Source organism: Vitis riparia, chromosome 3, assembly GCF_004353265.1.
Source record: "Vitis riparia cultivar Riparia Gloire de Montpellier isolate 1030 chromosome 3, EGFV_Vit.rip_1.0, whole genome shotgun sequence".
NCBI lineage: Eukaryota > Viridiplantae > Streptophyta > Magnoliopsida > Vitales > Vitaceae > Vitis > Vitis riparia.
In genome coordinates, this window is record NC_048433.1 from 764,453 (window position 1) to 782,613 (window position 18,161).

General features: G+C 36.1%; 5 protein-coding genes across 5 annotated transcripts; 3 read left to right on the forward strand and 2 right to left on the reverse strand.

Moving 5' to 3' along the window:
• Window positions 1-1,344: 1,344 nt before the first annotated feature.
• LOC117911263 (auxin-responsive protein SAUR21-like) lies at window positions 1,345-2,052 on the forward strand. The gene has a single exon (XM_034825562.1). The coding sequence runs from the start codon at window positions 1,562-1,564 to the stop codon at window positions 1,847-1,849; it is 288 nt and encodes a 95-aa protein (XP_034681453.1). The 5' UTR covers window positions 1,345-1,561; the 3' UTR covers window positions 1,850-2,052.
• Window positions 2,053-3,299: 1,247 nt separating this feature from the next.
• LOC117911273 (auxin-induced protein 15A-like) lies at window positions 3,300-3,858 on the reverse strand. Its single transcript, XM_034825572.1, has one exon. It carries the CDS (start codon window positions 3,757-3,759, stop codon window positions 3,493-3,495), a length of 267 nt encoding a protein of 88 aa, XP_034681463.1. The 5' UTR covers window positions 3,760-3,858; the 3' UTR covers window positions 3,300-3,492.
• Window positions 3,859-5,799: 1,941 nt separating this feature from the next.
• On the forward strand, window positions 5,800-6,411 carry LOC117911259 (auxin-responsive protein SAUR21-like). The gene has a single exon (XM_034825558.1). It carries the CDS (start codon window positions 5,867-5,869, stop codon window positions 6,152-6,154), a length of 288 nt encoding a protein of 95 aa, XP_034681449.1. The 5' UTR covers window positions 5,800-5,866; the 3' UTR covers window positions 6,155-6,411.
• A 2,766-nt stretch (window positions 6,412-9,177) lies between these two features.
• Window positions 9,178-14,949, forward strand: LOC117911250 (auxin-responsive protein SAUR24-like). Its single transcript, XM_034825548.1, has 2 exons — window positions 9,178-9,325; window positions 14,388-14,949. Exon 2 carries the CDS (start codon window positions 14,418-14,420, stop codon window positions 14,718-14,720), a length of 303 nt encoding a protein of 100 aa, XP_034681439.1. The 5' UTR covers window positions 9,178-9,325; window positions 14,388-14,417; the 3' UTR covers window positions 14,721-14,949.
• Window positions 9,838-10,378, reverse strand: LOC117911267 (auxin-responsive protein SAUR21-like). The gene has a single exon (XM_034825566.1). The coding sequence runs from the start codon at window positions 10,331-10,333 to the stop codon at window positions 10,046-10,048; it is 288 nt and encodes a 95-aa protein (XP_034681457.1). The 5' UTR covers window positions 10,334-10,378; the 3' UTR covers window positions 9,838-10,045.
• Window positions 14,950-18,161: the final 3,212 nt, after the last annotated feature.

Consider the following 18,161-nt stretch of genomic DNA (forward strand, 5'->3'; position numbering starts at 1 on the left):
TGTGGGTGGTTCTCTAATAAATGGTAGGGAATCATGTGTTCGTGAGTAGGAAGGCAAAGCAGAATGATCCTTCAGAACGTATTGTCTCTCAACAGATAAGTTCCCAACCCCTCCATCTATACATATACTCAATCTCAAATTTAAAATCCACACTAAGTCTTTGACATTTTCTACCACCAAAGCTTTAATTCCTTTATCCTGCAAATCCTTCCAACATAGATATATTTGCAGTCTCCACTATAAATCGTGGGCATCTATCAAAGATATGTGTGTTGCACACATTACTCAAAAGAGACATAGTGAAATTGAAGAAAAAAATTATAAATTTATCATTCCTTTTCTTCTCATATCTTAAAGAACCACTTGACTGACTCTTACCAGAAGAACTTGGGAAACTGAAAGCAAGTCTTTTTATTTGAGGATTTAGGATGGAAACAAGATACGCTATTGAAATGTTTTCTACATAGGGAAACATGAATCTTTTTGTTCCCTAAGGTCAAACTTGAGACTAAGGGCTCATGGTGTGCCTGCAACATGCTGAATGTCAACACTTGTAAGGCAGTTCAGTGCTTGAAACAAAAAATAACTAATAAATTTGTTTAGTATTAATTCTTCTAAAAGTTCCTAAGTCTTCAGTAGAGGGCTTGTATTGTCCTTCAACGTGGCAGTGAAACAAATCCCCTGTTATATATACCACACCATCTAATGGATAAGCTATCTTTTGAAGTATATAACGTGATGGCCATGCAATTAACTCAAAGCCAGAGATATCTAGGATTCTAATCATTTATCAGTTGCCAAATATTCAGGTTTCTGATTGTTGTGTGTTGCCTCACAATTGAAACATTTGAGCTTGACCTCTGCAATGAAAGACTTTATCCGATTCATGGTTCCCTGGGTTTGCCTGATTTGGGTCCAGACATAGGCATCATAGAACAATACCATTTGACATGTTGGTATGGTGCCTCTGCTCAATCGTTTATCCTCCCAAATTCTGGCTGAAGCTCGTTCTTGGCACAAATGCCTCCCTTGTATGTAACAAGAAACATTATGGCATGAGGAGATAATTTGTCTGCTTTGATATACAGCAGGGGTGGCCTACTATAATTTGAAACATTTCGTCCTTGAATATGAGAAATCTGGCCTGTAAGTTAGTCCCTGAAGTTAGGCTTTTATCCAAATTATCAGTGGGATATACATTGCAATCAGTCAGATGCATTAAAAAAATAATAATTTTAAGTGGGACTCTGCTGGTTGTTCTGTTAAGTGGTAGATCATAATGAACCAGAAAATATACCACAGTATGAATGCTATCAAAATCTTATTATTCGTTGGGAGGCAAAACCATGTGACCCCTTGTGAGTTATCTCCTTGAAGGGACCCCATTGCAGGAGTCTCTTCATCACTCATTCCACTTGAGAATACTGGCCATACAGCATTTGCTCTATAAATATACCTACTCTATGGGTATACATCCATCAAGTTTCAAAGCTTTCTTATATTCCGAACTCTTTGAAATCCTTTCCCACCATCATTGTTTGAGAAACTAAATTTGAAACTCATGGCAATCCGTTTTCAGAGGATTATTCCTGCCAAGCAGATCCTGAGACGCATTCTTCCATCTCCGGAGTCCACGAATGTGCCGAAAGGCCATGTTCCTGTCTATGTTGGAGAAACACAGAAGAAGAGATTTGTGATTCCAATTTCATACTTGAAGCATCCTTCATTCCAAAACTTGCTAAGTCAGGCTGAGGAAGAGTTCGGGTTTGATCATCCACTGGGGGGCCTCACTATCCCATGCAGAGAAGAAGCCTTCATTGATCTAACTTGCAGTTTGAATTGCTCATAAGGAGGAAAATCTCAAAATGGCCGGCCTCAAGCAATCTCATCTCTAACACCACTGACTCCAAAATCCAGTCCCATCAATTTTGTATCACTGAGAAATAGGTCTTTTTGAAGTGTCATCGATGTACATTTCTTCAATATTTCTGTAAAGCAATTAGTTGACAGTCAAATGTATACAAGCCAAAAAGATGTTACTTCATTTTCTCAGTTTTTGGTCTTTCTATCACATCCATGCAACAGTTGACTCCTCCCTCTGTCTAAAGCACCATTATTCTAATTTGTAAAACACTCAGCTCTGACATTGAATGAAAATTTCAGACAAATATGAAAGACATGAGTTGTCATCCATACGAAAAGTAGAAGACATATTTCGGGAATATTCACAGCTGGAGGCAAAAGGAGAACAGAAATTAACATGTCCTCAACAAAAATCGCTGGCAATGAGCCACTTCAGTATGCCAACTTGCGAGGGACACCCACATGAAGTGCCTCTTACTAGGGCCAAGACAGTAGAATCCATTTCAAACCACAAGATCATGGGTTACAGTGTTGAATCGGAAAGGGTTAATACTAATATGGCCCCTCATCTCTCTCTTTTCCATTTTTTTTTTAATAAAGCTAAAGAACAGGCTTAGCCCCATGAAGATAAGGTAAATACGGTAAATATACATATAACTACTCTGAGAAACACATTCAAAAGCCTTCAATGCTAATCTACAAGAGTCAGAAAACAGTAAGGACTTCATCAATATGTACAATTGCAGAGAAAACATATGGATTAAATGTCATTTATAATATTTTGGAATTCTAATGGCGCATTTTTTTAATCCAAACGACATCAAATTCTATTCATAATGTCCAAGAGACACTGTGAATATCGTTTTATTTTTATCCTCTTCTGCACCCTGGATTTGCCAGTACCACCTAGACTCCATGTCAAATTTTGAGAAGATTGTGGCATAATGAAGTCTATCTCATAAGTCTTTCTTGTTTGGGATTGAACTCCTGATCCATCTTAAATCCTTATTTAGAGGCTTATGGTTTATCACCAGCCTTGGAACATCTCTCTCTAATTCTGCAGCCTACCCAACATAGAAAGCTTGATAACTCCAGGGAGAAGAACTATTTATGGTGAGGCTTTCTGGGCCTCTTAGATGATCTCTTGGAAAGTGAAAAATGAGAATATCAAAACAGAAAGAAAGGAAGAATGAAGAGATCAGCACCTGCTTCTGGTTTATTTATCATCTATATATGATAGTTGAAAAGCAATCTTTGATCAAGGCTCTAGCTTTAGGTGAACTTTGAGCGGAAAACTAAGCATTCTGATGATTCCCAAATGGTTTATTTATCAACCCTTTGCTCAATTTTCTTTGGTTTTTGGGTGCTTAGATCAAATTTTATGTGCATAGATGCAAGGCAATTCTCATATTAAACTGTAGACCAGAGGAAACAAATTAAATCAAAGGAAAAGCTAGAGATTCCATTTGGTCTTTTTGGATGGAGATAATTGGCACTCTACTCTCCATGGAACAATGTATACATGAAGAAATTGTACAATGAGTGGAGATGAAAAAAACCCAGTTCTCCTAATCCAAAAATGGAGACTGGTTTACAAGTCAATGGTGTTAGAGATTTCACATTTTCCCCTCATAAGCTGTTCAAACTACTAGTAACATCAATGAAGGCCTCCTCTGTACATGGGATTGTGAGACCACCCATTGGATGATCAAATCCAAACTCTTCTTCAGCCTGACTCAACAACTTCTGGAATGAAGCATTCCTCAAGTATGAGATTGGAACCACAAACCTCTTCTTCTTTGCTTCTCCCACATAAACAGCCAAATAGCCTTTTGGCACATTTTTGGCCTCTGCACCCTGCTTAGCCGTCAACATCCCAGGCAAACGAAAACCCATGACTTCTATGAATTCAGAGAAGTAATGGTAAGGAAAATTGTACTATAAGATCTCTAAGAACAAAAAAACTTTGGTTTGTGGGATGATGCCATATCCATAGGATGGGTAGAATATATAGAGAAAGCAAATTCTGTATGGCCAGTACTCTCAAATGGGGTTCGTGGTGGAAAGAAGTCTCTGCTGGGGTCCATCTATGGACATTCAACAACAAGGGTTCACATGGCTTTGCCTCCAAACTAATATCAAGATGTGGGTGGTGTTCATTCTGAAATCCTGTGGGTGGTTCTCTAAGAAATGGTGGGGCATCAAGTGTTTCAACATTAGGAGTAGGAAGACAGAGCTGCATGATCCTTCAGACGGTATTGTGTCTCAAAAGAAAAGTTACCAGCCCTTTCATCTATATATACACTTATCTCATATTTGAAATCCACATAAGTCTTTGACATTGTCTACCACTAAAGCTTTAATTCATTTATCCTACAATTCTCCCCAAAAGTTTTCTCTTGTTCTTCCAATATAGATATATTTGCAGCCTCCACTATAAATCATGGTCATCTATCAAAGATCTGTGTTGAACACATTATTCAAATAGAGGGTCAGAGACATACTTCTGAATTGAAGAACAAAATTATCAATTTAAAGAACCTCATTAACTTCCTTTCTTCTCATCTCTTAAAGAACCTCTTGACCAACTCTTACCAGAAGAACTTGGGAAGCTGAATGCTAGTCATTTGAGGGTTGGGATGAAAACAAGTTACAACACTGAAAAGCTCTCTACATTGGGAAAAATGAATCTTTTTGTTCCCTCAGGTTAAACTTAAGGCCTAAGGCTCTTGGTGTGCCTGCAATATGCAGCAAATCAACACATGTGAGGCGGTTGGGTGCACAAAACAACGAACACGAACAACAAATAAATTTGTTTGGGATTTTGAGGATCATACATTTCAAACCAAGTATGCACGCTTAATGAATAACAGATACTTCGCATTTGGACTAGGAATTCCTGAAGTTCTATAAGCATATAAGTGCTATAAGCCTGTAGTTTCCCTATTTACCTACCAAATGCGTTGTTCTCTCTTTCCATTTTCAAGAAATACCGATAGCATTAATTCTTCTAAAAGTTTCTAAGTCTTCAGTAGACAGCTTATGTTGTCCTTCAACATCACAGTGAAACAAATCCCCAATTATATATCCTACACCACCATCTAATGGATAAGCTATCTTTCGAAGGATATAATGTGATGGCCATACAATTAACTCAAAGGCAGGAATATCTAGGCTTCAAATCATTTATCATTTGAAAAGTGTCACTAGGATTCCTCATCTCAGTCACCAAATATTTAGGTTGCAGACGGTTGTGTGCTGCCTCATAATCGAAACCTTTGGGTTTGACCACTGAAATGAAAGACTTTATCCGATTCATGGTTTTATGGGATTTGATGAATCTGCTTGATTTGGGTCTAGACATAGACATCATAGAACAATACCATATGATATGTTGGTATGGTGCCTCTGCTCAATCTTTCATCCTCCCAAATTCTGGCTGATGCTCGTTCTCGGCACCAATGCCTCCCTTGTGTATGTAACAAGAAACATTATGGCATGAGGAGATAATTTGTCCGCTTTGATATACAGCAGGGGTGGCCTACTATAGTTTGAAGCATTTCGTCCTTGAATATGAGAAATCTAGTCTGTAAATTAGTCCCTGAAGTTAGGCTTTTATCCAAATTATCAGTGGGATATACATTGCAATCAGTCGGCTGCATTTCAAAAATAATAATTTCAAGTGGGACTCTGTTGTTTGTTCTGTTAAGTGGTAGCCATAATGTACCAGAAAGTATATCACAGTATGAATGCTATCAAAATCTTATTATTCGTTGGGAGGCAAAACCATGTGACCCCTTGTGAGTTATCTCCTTGAAGGGACCCCGTTGCAGGAGTCTCTTCATCACTCATTCCACTTGAGAATACTGACCATACAGCATTTGCTCTATAAATATATCTACTCTATGGGTATACACCCATCAAGTTTCAAAGCTTTCTTTTATTCCGAACTCTTTGAAATCCTTTCCCACCATCACTTTTTGAGAAACTAAATTTGAAACTCATGGCAATCCGTTTTCAGAGGATTATTCCTGCCAAGCAGATCCTGAGACGCATTCTTCCATCTCCGGAGTCCACAAATGTGCCGAAAGGCCATGTTCCTGTCTATGTTGGAGAAACTCAGAAGAAGAGATTTGTGATTCCAATTTCATACTTGAAGCATCCTTCATTCCAAAACTTGCTAAGTCAGGCTGAGGAAGAGTTCGGGTTTGATCATCCACTTGGTGGTCTCACAATCCCGTGCAGAGAAGAAGCCTTCATTGATCTAACTTGCAGTTTGAATTGCTCATAAGCAAGGAGAAAAATCTCAAAATGGCCGGCCTCAAGCAGTCTCATCTCTAACACCACTGACACCAAAATCCAATCCCAACAATTTTGTATCACTGAGAAATAGGTCTTTTTGAAGTAACAACGAAGTAAATTTCTTCAATTTTTTTTGTAAAGCTATTAGCTGACAATCAAATGTCTTCATGTTAATCACTGTTAAATAACTATGTTCCTTTCTCTTCTTTTCAAAAGAAAGCGTGTTGTTTCTTTTCTCGCTTGTGATTTCTTCCTAGCCAAAAATATGTCGGTTCATTTTCTCAATTTTCGGTCTTTCTATCACATCCATGCAACAATTGGCTTCTCCTTCTTGTCTAAAGCACCATTATTCTAATTTGTAAAACACTCAGCTCTGACATTGAATTGGAATTTCAGACAAACATGAAAGGCATAAGCTGTCATCCATATGAAAAGTAGAAGGTATATTCCAGGAATAGCAAAAGGAGAACAGAAGTTGACATGTCCTCAACAAAAATAACTGGCAGTGAGATACTTTAGTTCACCAACTTGCAAGGGACACTCTCATGAAGAGCACATGAAGTGCCTCCTACTAGGGCCCAAGGCAGTAGAATCCTTTTTAAAACACATGATCATTAGTTACAGTATTGAATTGGAAAAGGTGAATCATAATATGGCCCTTTCCCCATCTCTCTCTCTTCCATTTTTTTGAATGAAACTAAGGAACAGGCCTAGCCCATGAAGATCATGTGAATATGGTAAATATCCATATAACTACTTTGACAAACACATTCAAATGCCTTCAATATTAACCAAAAAAAGTCAGAAAACAATAAGAACATCATCAATATAAACAACTGCAGAGAATGCATATGGATTAAATATGTCATTTATAGTATTTTGGAATTCTAATGGGCATTTTTTCAATCCAAATGGCATCAAATTCTAAACATAATGTCCAAGAGACAGTGTGAATGTTGTTATATTTTTATTCTCTTCTGCCACCTAGATTTGCCAGTACCTAGACTCCATGTCAAATTTTAAGAATATTGTGGCATTATGAAGTCAATCTAATTAGTCTTTCTTGCTCAGGATTGGATACCTGATCCATTTTGAAGCCTTATTTAGAGGCTTATGATTTATTGCCAGTCCTGCAGCCTACTCAATATAGAAAGCTTGAGAACTCCATGGAGAATAGCTATACATGGTGAGGCATTCTGGGCCTTTTAGATGGTCTCTTGGAATGTGAAAAATGAGAAGATCAAAAACAGAAAGAAAGGAAGAATGAAAAGATCAGGACCTGCTTCTGCTTTATTTGTTATCTATATGTAGTAATTGAAAAGCAATCCTTGATTGAAGTTTTAGCTTTAGCTTCACTTTGATTGGTAAACTAAACATTAAATGATTCCCAAGTGGTTTATTTATCAACCCTTTGCTCAAATTTTTTTAGGTTTTTGGGTGCTCAGCTCAAATTTTAAGACAGTTACTCATAGTACACAGGAGACTAGAGGAAACAAAATTTTATCGAAGGAAAAGCAAGAGATTCCATTTGGTCATTTTGCATGGAGATAATTGGCACTCAAATCTCTCTATGGAACTATGTATAAATGAAGAAATTGTACAATAAGTGGAGATGAAAAAAAAACCCAGTTCTCCTAATCCAAAAATGGAGACTGGTTTACAAGTCAATGGTGTTAGAGATTTCACATTTTCCTCTCATGAGCTGTTCAAACTACTAGTAATTGCATCAATGAAGGCCTCCTCTGTACATGGGATTGTGATACCACCCATTGGATGATCAAATCCAAACTCTTCTTCAGCCTGACTCAACAACTTCTGGAATGAAGGGTTCTTCAAGTATGAGATTGGAACCACGAACCTCTGCTTCTGGGCTTCTCCCACATAAACAGCCAAATAGCCTTTTGGCACATTTCTGACCTCTGCACCCTGCTTAGCAGTAAATATCCCAGGCAAACGAAAACCCATGACTTCTATGAATTCAGACAAGTAATTGTAAGGAAAATGGTACTCTAATATCTCTTAGAACAAGAAAACTTTGGCTGTAGAATGATGCCATATCCGTAGGATGAGTAGAGATATATATAGAGAAAGCAAAAATTCTGTATGGCCAGTATTCACAAATGGAGTCTGTGAGAGGATCCAATCTATGGACATTCAACAAGAAGGGTTGACATGGGTTTGCCTCCAGACTAATATCAAATATGGGTGGTGCTCTTTCTGAAACTTATTTTCTGGGATTCATGCTAGACTAGTGCTGATTTAGTGTCTGCTGAGAAACCCTAGCATGTAGGGACTGTGTTCATGCCACTCACCATGGATTATGGTAGTGGGGTTCTTATGTATAAACACAAACACTACCTGCAAATTAATATACTAAGAAGGAACACAAATTATCAGCTTAGGTGATGATGTTTCTTAATTCTAAATGTACTTAAAAACCCTAATGGGACCCTATCTTTTTTATTCTCTAGACTTTACCAACCTTTTTCCTACCATACTTACAAATTTTACGATCCATTTTGATATTGCCAAATATTATTTTGTATGGGGGCCATTACATTATATAAGAAAAAACATATTAAAAAAAGGAAATTATTTTTCCTTTATATCCTGGTTTGATTTTTTTAAAGCTTGGGGCATATTGCCTTGGTCCCAAATTCAATTTGGGCAATGGAAATTATACAAGGTAGAAAATGATTTCCCGGGTGGAAGGAGAAAGAAACGACGTCGTTTTTGTTGGATAAATGTTATAAAATGGAGAAAACCAAACGACACCGTTTTACTCGTTAACGGAAGTGAGTCAGTAAAACGGCATCGTTTTGGTTTCAAATTTGATTGTGTTTGTAGATCCATCGAAACGACGTTGTTTCGGTTTTTCCGTTTCCTTTTAAAAAAGAATCAAACCACGTCGTTTTGCTTCCCTAATGATGCCTCTACCTAAAACGGCGTCGTTTCTATTGTTCTATTCCTCCCTATTATAGAAATGATACGTGTGTTGAGCAAATTATACAAAAGTTGAGTTGAGATTCATGATAAAATTCATTTTTTCCTTCCAAACCCAGAAAATGAAACAAACAGAGAATCTAAATTTCATGGAAAAGATGGCCAATTCAGGGATGATCTGAGTCCAATTTCCACAAGATTTGTGGCATTTTTTCAGGTCTAATCTCCTACTTTTACCCCCTGTTTTTCTTTCTAATTTTCTCTAGAGAATGTCACTGGAATTGATTCAAGATCTTGATTCTAATTCTGCTTTGAATTTGTGTTGCCTTTGTCTTTTTCTGCATAATTCAATCAATTCTACCATGTTTGGTTGCTGAGAAAATATAAGAAAATTCTTTAGATCATTATTTTGGGGACCCCAGAAATCTGAAACCTCCATTAATTCATGACTCCAGCAGAAATTTATATGCACGCATGAGTGGGTTTGTTGATTCGAAGATAAACCCTTTTTCTATCTCTTTTCATATAAGAATTACTCATTGATCATTGAATTTAACGTCAGTTTCTGACATTCCAAGTTGTGTAGTGCTGGATCAGACATTGAATTAGAAGCTATATGACAGAAAGTAGAATGCTAGAATTTATATCGTAGGGTTTGATAGTGCAAGGATTGTGGAGATTTGGTTTGGTTGATCATCTGCAAATGACTTCTGCAAACTCATGGCAATATAAGGAAAAGGTAAAGCTATCAATTTGGATGAATAGACTTTGCTGTCAACTTGTTTTACAGAAAAGATATATATAAGAAATTTACATTGTTCTCACTACAAAAGACCTAACTCTTGGAATTCAAAATTGCTGGAATGGGGTTTTATGGTCGATGGTGTTAGAGATTTGGTATCCTTCAGGCTAGTCATTGTGGGATTTTCCTCCTTACTCATGAGCAATTCAAGCTGCAAGTTAGATTGATGAACACTTCTTCTCTGCATGGGATTGTGAGGCCACCCTGTGGATGATCAAACCCAAACTCTTCTTCAGCCTGGCTTAGTAATTTCTGGAATGAAGGATGCTTCAAGTATGAGATTGGAATCACAAATCTCTTTTTTTGAGTTTCTCCAACATAGACAGGAAAGTGGCCTTTAGGCACATCTGTGGTCTCTAGAGAAGGAAGAATGCGTCGGAGAATCTGCTTAGCATGAATAATCCTCTGAAAACGGATAGCCATGTTGAACTTAATTCTTTGAGAAGTGATTCTGAGCAATGGATCTCTTAGAGTTTGGGAATAAGAAAAGCTTTGAGAGTTGGTGGATGTATGCCTTTAGAATAGGTATATTTATAGAGCAAAATGCCAGTATTATCATCAAATGGAATGAGTGGGAAAAGGACTTCTGAAATGGGGTCCCTTCAAGGAGATGTACCACAAGTGAGCACATGGTTGTGCCTCCCAACTAATAATAAGGTTTTGATACAGCATTCACACTGTAATACATTGATCAGTTCATCATGGCCTACCACTTATTGGATTAGACAACCGAGACCCACTTGAGCTTATTAATTATCTTTGTATGCCATTCAATTGATTGTAATGTATATCCAAATGGATCATTTGGATATAAATATAATAGCCTATTGCAGGGACTGACACACGGACCAGATCTATCATATTCAAGTATAAAGTGCTTCTAAATATCCTTCGCCGCGCCTGTACTACATATCTTTTAGGTTAGTATGCTACTGAATATTGGAATTAACAAGGAATTATCTTCTCATAGGATGATGTTTCTTGTTACATGAAAGTGAGGATTCAGTGCTGCTATGAAATGGATGAAAGTTTGAATGGACCAGCATAACATACATTGCTGATATCTAGACCCAAAATCAACCAGATTCACGAGACCCCAGGAAAGCATGAATCATATAAAGGAGTCTTTCATTTTGATTGTCAACTCAAATATTCCTATTTTTATAACATATATCACCACTTGCATCCTAATTATTTGAAAATTCAATAATTAAGGAATCTTAATGACTAAAGTTAATGTCAAACAATAAATTATTAGAAGCCTATATATCTTTGGGTACAAATTGCCAAACCCATCACATCATATTCTCCAAAAGATAAGTTTGATTAGATGGTGCCTCACATATCACTAGTCAATACCCTATGAAGAACAAAGCTAGTCATCTGTTGATGATTTAACAACTTCTAGAAGAATTACAATCATAAGTTTTTCTTGAGAAAGGAAGAAAAACTTTACTGCTTGGCATGTGAATAGGAAAACTACCTTGTAGAATTTATATACAATTATCTAGGTAAGAATCATTGAAGGTTTTGATAGAACATCTAGATTGAAGAGTCAAACTTGGAAATGACATGATAACTTTCATGCAGATGTGGGGATATAAATATGCTACAATAAGATGCTTTGAGCCAGAACAGTTGTTTTCCTCTCAATGTACTTTTTGATATAGTGCGTTTAAAGCTTTATATGAATAATTCAAAGCCAAGGTCGTGGACTTTGAAAAGATGAAGTGCAGGAAGTCCAAGTCTAAATGCAAAGCATGAATATCAGAAAAGTGGGTATGATGAGTTGTTTTGCAACAAATGCTCCCCAATATCCTAGACATTTATTGGTTATGCTTAGTCTCTCATATAGCTAACTGCCTCACTGTCTTAACTTGCAACATGTTTCAGAGACCAAGAGTCCTTCTGATATATATGATATTTAAAGGTCCTCAAGTCTGATTTTAGGGACAAAAAATTCATGTTTCCTTATCTATTGACGGTATGAAATAATCATCTATGCATAGGTCAACCAATATTGTAACCTCTTTGAGCATGATGAGTTCTTCTTGGTCAAGTGGCTCTCTAAACGATAGGAACAAAGGAACCCGGATAAATTGATGATTTCGTTCCTTTTAGGGTCAAAATAATGCTTCTGATGCCAAGTTTGGACATGCATTCAACACACATGTGGCTTGTTTTATTTTCAGTTATATGCACAAGTGGTAGGGCATTCAGCACATATACACAGTGTGCCCACTCAATCTATGAATATTAGTTGGAGGACAGAATCCCTGTGAAGATCCCTGTGATGCTTTTTCAAGTATGCACCATATATTCTATATCTATATATATAGTCAAACATATGCTAAGGGAATAATTTTAATCAGCACAAGACCTTGCATCCTCCACTGTCATAGCTTTACTTATTCTTTTTCAACCATATGGAGGGTTCATCTATTTCAATTCCCCTTGTTTTCTTAGGCATGACACTCCATAGAGGCAATGAAAGCCAGATTCCCAGCCATTATGAAGTGGCTTTTTCCTGCAATCCAATCAAATACTGTGATAAAATAAAATTGTGGAGGGCCAGTTGGCTGTCTACATTGAAGAGAAACAGAAAAGCCACCCATAGTCCCTATAATTGTACTTGAACCACCACTAGCTCCAGGATCTTGTAATCATGCTGAGAAAGAATTTGAGTTTGGCCATCCAATATTACTCTTCTATGCACTAAAGAGACCTCCAGTGGTCTCAGTTTTCACTTGAATGGCTGCGAAAGGAGGTCACGATTATCACACTATTCCCCCCAATTTTGCATAGTGGGGAGTTGACTATTTGTTTGTATATGTATTTTCTGCAAAGCAACAGGGAACTGATTCTCTCTTTGGCAATATAAATATCAATCACATTTTTTTTTCTCATATTTAGTTGTAACATAGTGCTTAATCTAAAGTTTGAGACGTCTAACCTCTTGATTTCATCTTCTTGTTTGTTCAACTTGTGGAATCGAAAAAGTTACTCATAAAAATTTTAGTTGCACTGTAATCTTGCATGGAGTTCTTATCAGTGAGCAGAAACAAGAGAGGGATAATGAGTATAAGGTTAACTGTCAAATTATAGTTGAATATCTCCAATTATAATCCTTTCCTATTCTGCATGCTGTTGAAAATATAGCCAATAATCAGGTGATCTGAAATGGGTGACTGTTGAATCAACTTCTGATTTAGCCTACTGAGAAGACAACCCAAGTATTCCCCAACAATCTGAATGTGATTTTTTTTTTTTAAACTGAACTTGGTAGAAAATTCTGTTGAGTGATGCTTTTATGGATTTTGCTGTTGAACTGAATGAAAATATAGTTCATGGTCCCACGGATTGAACACAATAGATCAGAGAATTGATGGTTCATGCACACATTTGAGAACCAAACTTATGAAAAATATCCAATGACCCACCATTAGACCAGTGAAAATTACATCTTATAGATCAAAGAGAACATCATATGGAGCCCTAATCATTCAACATTACATCTTTGTCAACATGCATATCAGATGAGAGAATGATCCATCCACATCTCCCTGGAAACACATCCCACTTCTCCCGGAAAATTGCTTAGTTTCCCAAAGAAACCCCTCAAATTTACCCGTTAGCCTCTTAGCAGATCCTCATTGGAGCTCCATGGAGTCCATAAGGAACATGAATCACATCAGGAGGCAACACCATGCCCATGTTCAAATGAACACAAGGGAAACATTTGTTGGTTGGCTTCCACTTTGAAGTGGTATAGAAACTAATCCACCTGTCAATACTTAATTATTGAAACCACAACATTAGTAAAAAATACTTCCATTTTTGTAAGGGAACTTTAAACAACAAATGGAAATAAGTGAATATGGGGCTCATAGCTTGACTCAATGAAGTTCAGTCCTCATATGTCCAAGATTCTGAGTCAAGAGCTGATCCAAAACTTGCAATTTGCAAATTGAGGTCTTGTATTGAATAAATGTTTGTGACCCCCAAACCACACAAGGTGGGTGTGGTCAGTTTGAACCAAAAAAAAAGAGCACTGACTAATAGTAGTCTAAGTTCAATGCTTCAGAAAATAAGAGAAATGAAAGTTAGTGTATAGAAGGGTCTCTGATGTCAAGAACATGTCTAGTATCATAGGGGTCAGTCCTTTATTTGTTGAAACAGTAGGCATGTAACCGCGCATAATCTCTCAACTTGCACCACCCTTTGTTGGCTCCTAGAGGTGGTAGGGCACACTGTCATGCCACGTAATAGGCAAAACCATGTGCTCCTTCACCAAGAGCTTCACCTGCTATGTTTTCTCAACATTCTCACTTCGATAAGCATTTACTATTTTCTCTGTTTCAAAGTATTGGGGGTGTCCCCTATATATACACGCATTCAGGTGCTGAGGATATACCATTCAACTCAAGTCTTCCATCTTCTCTTACCAAAGCTTTCTTTTTCTCCTTAAAACTTTCAGGATTCCTCCTCTGAAGATTTTCTTCTAAAGATGGGACGGATGATGGGAATAACTCATGCCAAGCAAAAGCTCCAGCGAACTCTCTCATCAAGAATCACCGGAGCGATTTCAGCCACTGCAAATGTTCCCAAAGGCCACTTTGCAGTGTACGTTGGAGAATCGCAGAAGAAGCGGTTTGTGATCCCCATATCTTACTTGAACCATCCTCTATTCCAAGACTTGTTACATCGAGCCGAGGAGGAATTCGGATTCGACCATCCAATGGGTGGACTAACAATTCCATGCAGTGAAGACTACTTCATCAGCCTCACTTCCCATTTGAGTTGTTCATAGATGGTGGCTGCAGCCTTGTAACCTGGCTCTCCTTCATGCCTTTAGGCCATTTCTTACCTTTCTCCCAAGTCTGAAAACAGCAGAAACTGAGACAATCAAGCCAGTCTCAGCGATTTTGTAATGTGGGGGGGTTTTTCCTAAATCCTTCCCATTCGGATGCTTCTTTGCTGGAATCTGTAAATGAATTGTCCATCAATAAATTTTTTCTAATCTCATGATTTTATTAGCATCTTAGCTGGAGTGCTTGTGCTACCATAAGATCCAAAACTGCTTACATCCCACAAGACGGCAGACAGTGAACTATATCTCAGTATTGAATGCATTTAAATTTGTATATCACTTGTGAACATTATTGATCTATGACACTCAACACACCTCTCTGTAAATGGGGCCTTGGTCTGCTGTCAAGTTACAAGAGGAGTCAGTGTCATGAGAATGCTGCTTGTGCATAAATAAGCCAGACAGAAAACCTGAAAACACACTGTTTGCCAAATTCAGTAACTGTTGAAAATGATGGAAGACTATCATTTAATGAATTTCATTTAGGTTATGCTTGGTTGGTAAGATAAGAAGGTGAGACATGATTTGAAAATTCTAATTCCCGGGTCTATTTACAGGTATAGAATAAGCTCAAATAAGTTATCCCAATCAGAAAAAAGTGTATTTTCATATGCTGATTTAAATATATTCTTAGCATATGAACTCATTTTTTCATATTTCAAATTATATCATACAATCTGATAATATTTATTGTTTTTATGTACTTTTAAGTAAAAAAAATAGGCCTTAATTACTATCTTTGATTTCAAAATACTTCTTTTTTTTTTTTTTAATAATTTTATTTTATTAAAAAAGTAAAAAATGTCTCATCTCAGCCTAAGATTTGAGGGAATGGAATATCATTTCCAATTCCACAGTTCTTCCAACAACAAACCACACATAACCTTAACCATGAAACAGAACCAAAAAATTTAAGTACTTAATGGGTTTTTAGTCATTCAATTTTTAAATTTATTCTTTAATTTTTTTTTTTGGGGGACAATAAAGTAGATGATATGCCATGTGATACTAAAGCCAATGGATCATTAACATCTTTTGGAAAGTTGATCAACATATAAACTAAGATCTAGTACAGTCTACCCCAAATCTTTTCTTTACTTTTTCTTTTTTCTTGGAGGTTGAAGGGGCACAGATGATAGTGGAAATCTGAAGTTAGGGGCAGTACTGGTGGAGAGGGGAGGACTGAGGAGGCGGATTGGTACGAGAAGAGGTCAAAAAAGTATGAAACAGAGGAAATAGAACTCAATGATTGAGAAAAATTGTAGGGTACCCTAAAGCCGATTTGCTAAAAGTAGTGGCAGCTGCAATAGCCATTTATCTGGATAATGATTTCATGGGCACATGGACTGACTCTGCATGTGCACCACCCATGGCCTTTAACCAAAAGGGCTGAGCACATGTGCCTCTGGACTCAGAAATCAGCACATACTCAGCTGCTGGACCCCCCACAGCCCCACACCCATGCATGGGCACAGTCCCATGAGCAACACAAAAGGCCATTCAGTGTTCCAATTCTAGGACAGACACAATGGTTTTTGTCCTCAAAAAATGGTTTTGAAGAATAATTTTTAAAAATTTAAATGTAAAAAAATAGTTTTCTTATTACTTTATTTGAATATTTTTCTTATTTTCTGTTATTAATTTCTATAATAACTCTTGTATCAAATTAAGTTATGGATTTGTCTTATATTATTAAAAATTATTTTTAAAAAATATATATTTTAATACCTCAATTGAATCTTAAAAGGAAGGAACTATTAACTGTTACATTTTAAGTTATGGATTTGTCTATAATAACTCTTTTAAAAGGAAGGAACTATTACCTGTTATATTTTATACTAGGGTTATTATTATTTTTTTGTTTTTTAAAAATGGAAAAACTTGTATCAAAATTGAATCTTAACTCAGAGCGCCATTGGTAGTAATTATAAGAAATGTTTTTACCATTTTACTTGAAGAATGAAAATTTTCAAAGTGTTAAAAAAAAAATTAAAAATACTTTATAAAATCATTACCAAATGCATAATGATTATATAATTATGTGTTACACAAAATATTAAAGTGTTAAGTGTTTATCATATTTTCAATTATTATTTAAAAAAAATCTACAAAAGATAAATAAAAACATTTCAAATTTATTCTAGAAAATTAAATAACTTATTTTCAAAACAATTAAAAAAAAAAAAACTCAAAAGTTAAGGGTATGTTTAGTAACTGTTTTTGAAAACAAATTTTGAAAATTTATTTATGATGTTTTATAAAACAAAAATATGTTTGAAAACCTAAAATATTTTTAACATATTTGTAAATATGTTTTAAAAATAATTCTTATATCTAATGTTTTATTTTATTTTTTAAAATAATCATTAAAAAACAAATAAAAACAATTAAAAACTATTATCCGAAAACATTTTATCTTCTATTCTTAAAAATAAAAACAAAAAACAAAAAATATTTTTTTATTATCAAATGTATTTTCCTTGTGTTTTATTATGGAGAACATAAAAATATTCTTGAAAAAGGTTGTCAAATAATTTTTGTGGTTTTTAAATTAAAAAAAATATATTTTATATTCTTCAAAAAAAAAAAGCTGTTTTCAAAAGGCCACATGAATCTGAAAGAATACTGAACTCTTGATCCAGATACAACCCTTTGTTGATGGGTTTAATATGTGGAAACCAGTGGGCTAACAGGGCATATAAATATGTCATCTTTCTTTAATGCCCAGTTGGGCGTGTGATGTGTGAATAATGCAAGGACGACAAGGTACATGTTTTGATTGGGTGTCCATTGTGAAATGGGGCCGCCCCTACCCGGCTAGCCCCTACAAGTTGATGTAGGACCAACGTCCTACACTGCATGTATTCTATTCCCCTCCCATGCAGAAGTATCACCCTCACTGCCTCTCCTTTTGGGACCCCCCTCCCCTCTCTTCATATAAGAGAATCATCCTCCAAGACCCTTATCATAGATCAAAGCAAAATGACAATTCATATCATCCCATATATTGTTGTTTTTCAGGTCAAACAAATCATTCCACCACGCTACATGTCCCTAAAGGCCACTTTGTGGTATACGTTGGCTAAGGAGAGAAGAAGAGGTTTGTGGTTCCAATATATCATTCTTGAAGCACCATCTATTTCAAGAGTTATCGAGTAGGGCAGATGAAGAATTTGGATTTGATCATCAAATGAGTCGTCTAACAATTCCATGCATAGAACATTACTTCCTCGATCTCATTTCTCTCTTAGACCAAGTTTTAACCCTAAGTCGATATTTGATTTTTAAATTAGTTGTAAACAATAGTTTTTAAAAACAATATTTGAAAACTTGTTTCTAATGTTTCATAAAATAGAAGCCCAATTTTTTTTTTTTAATCAT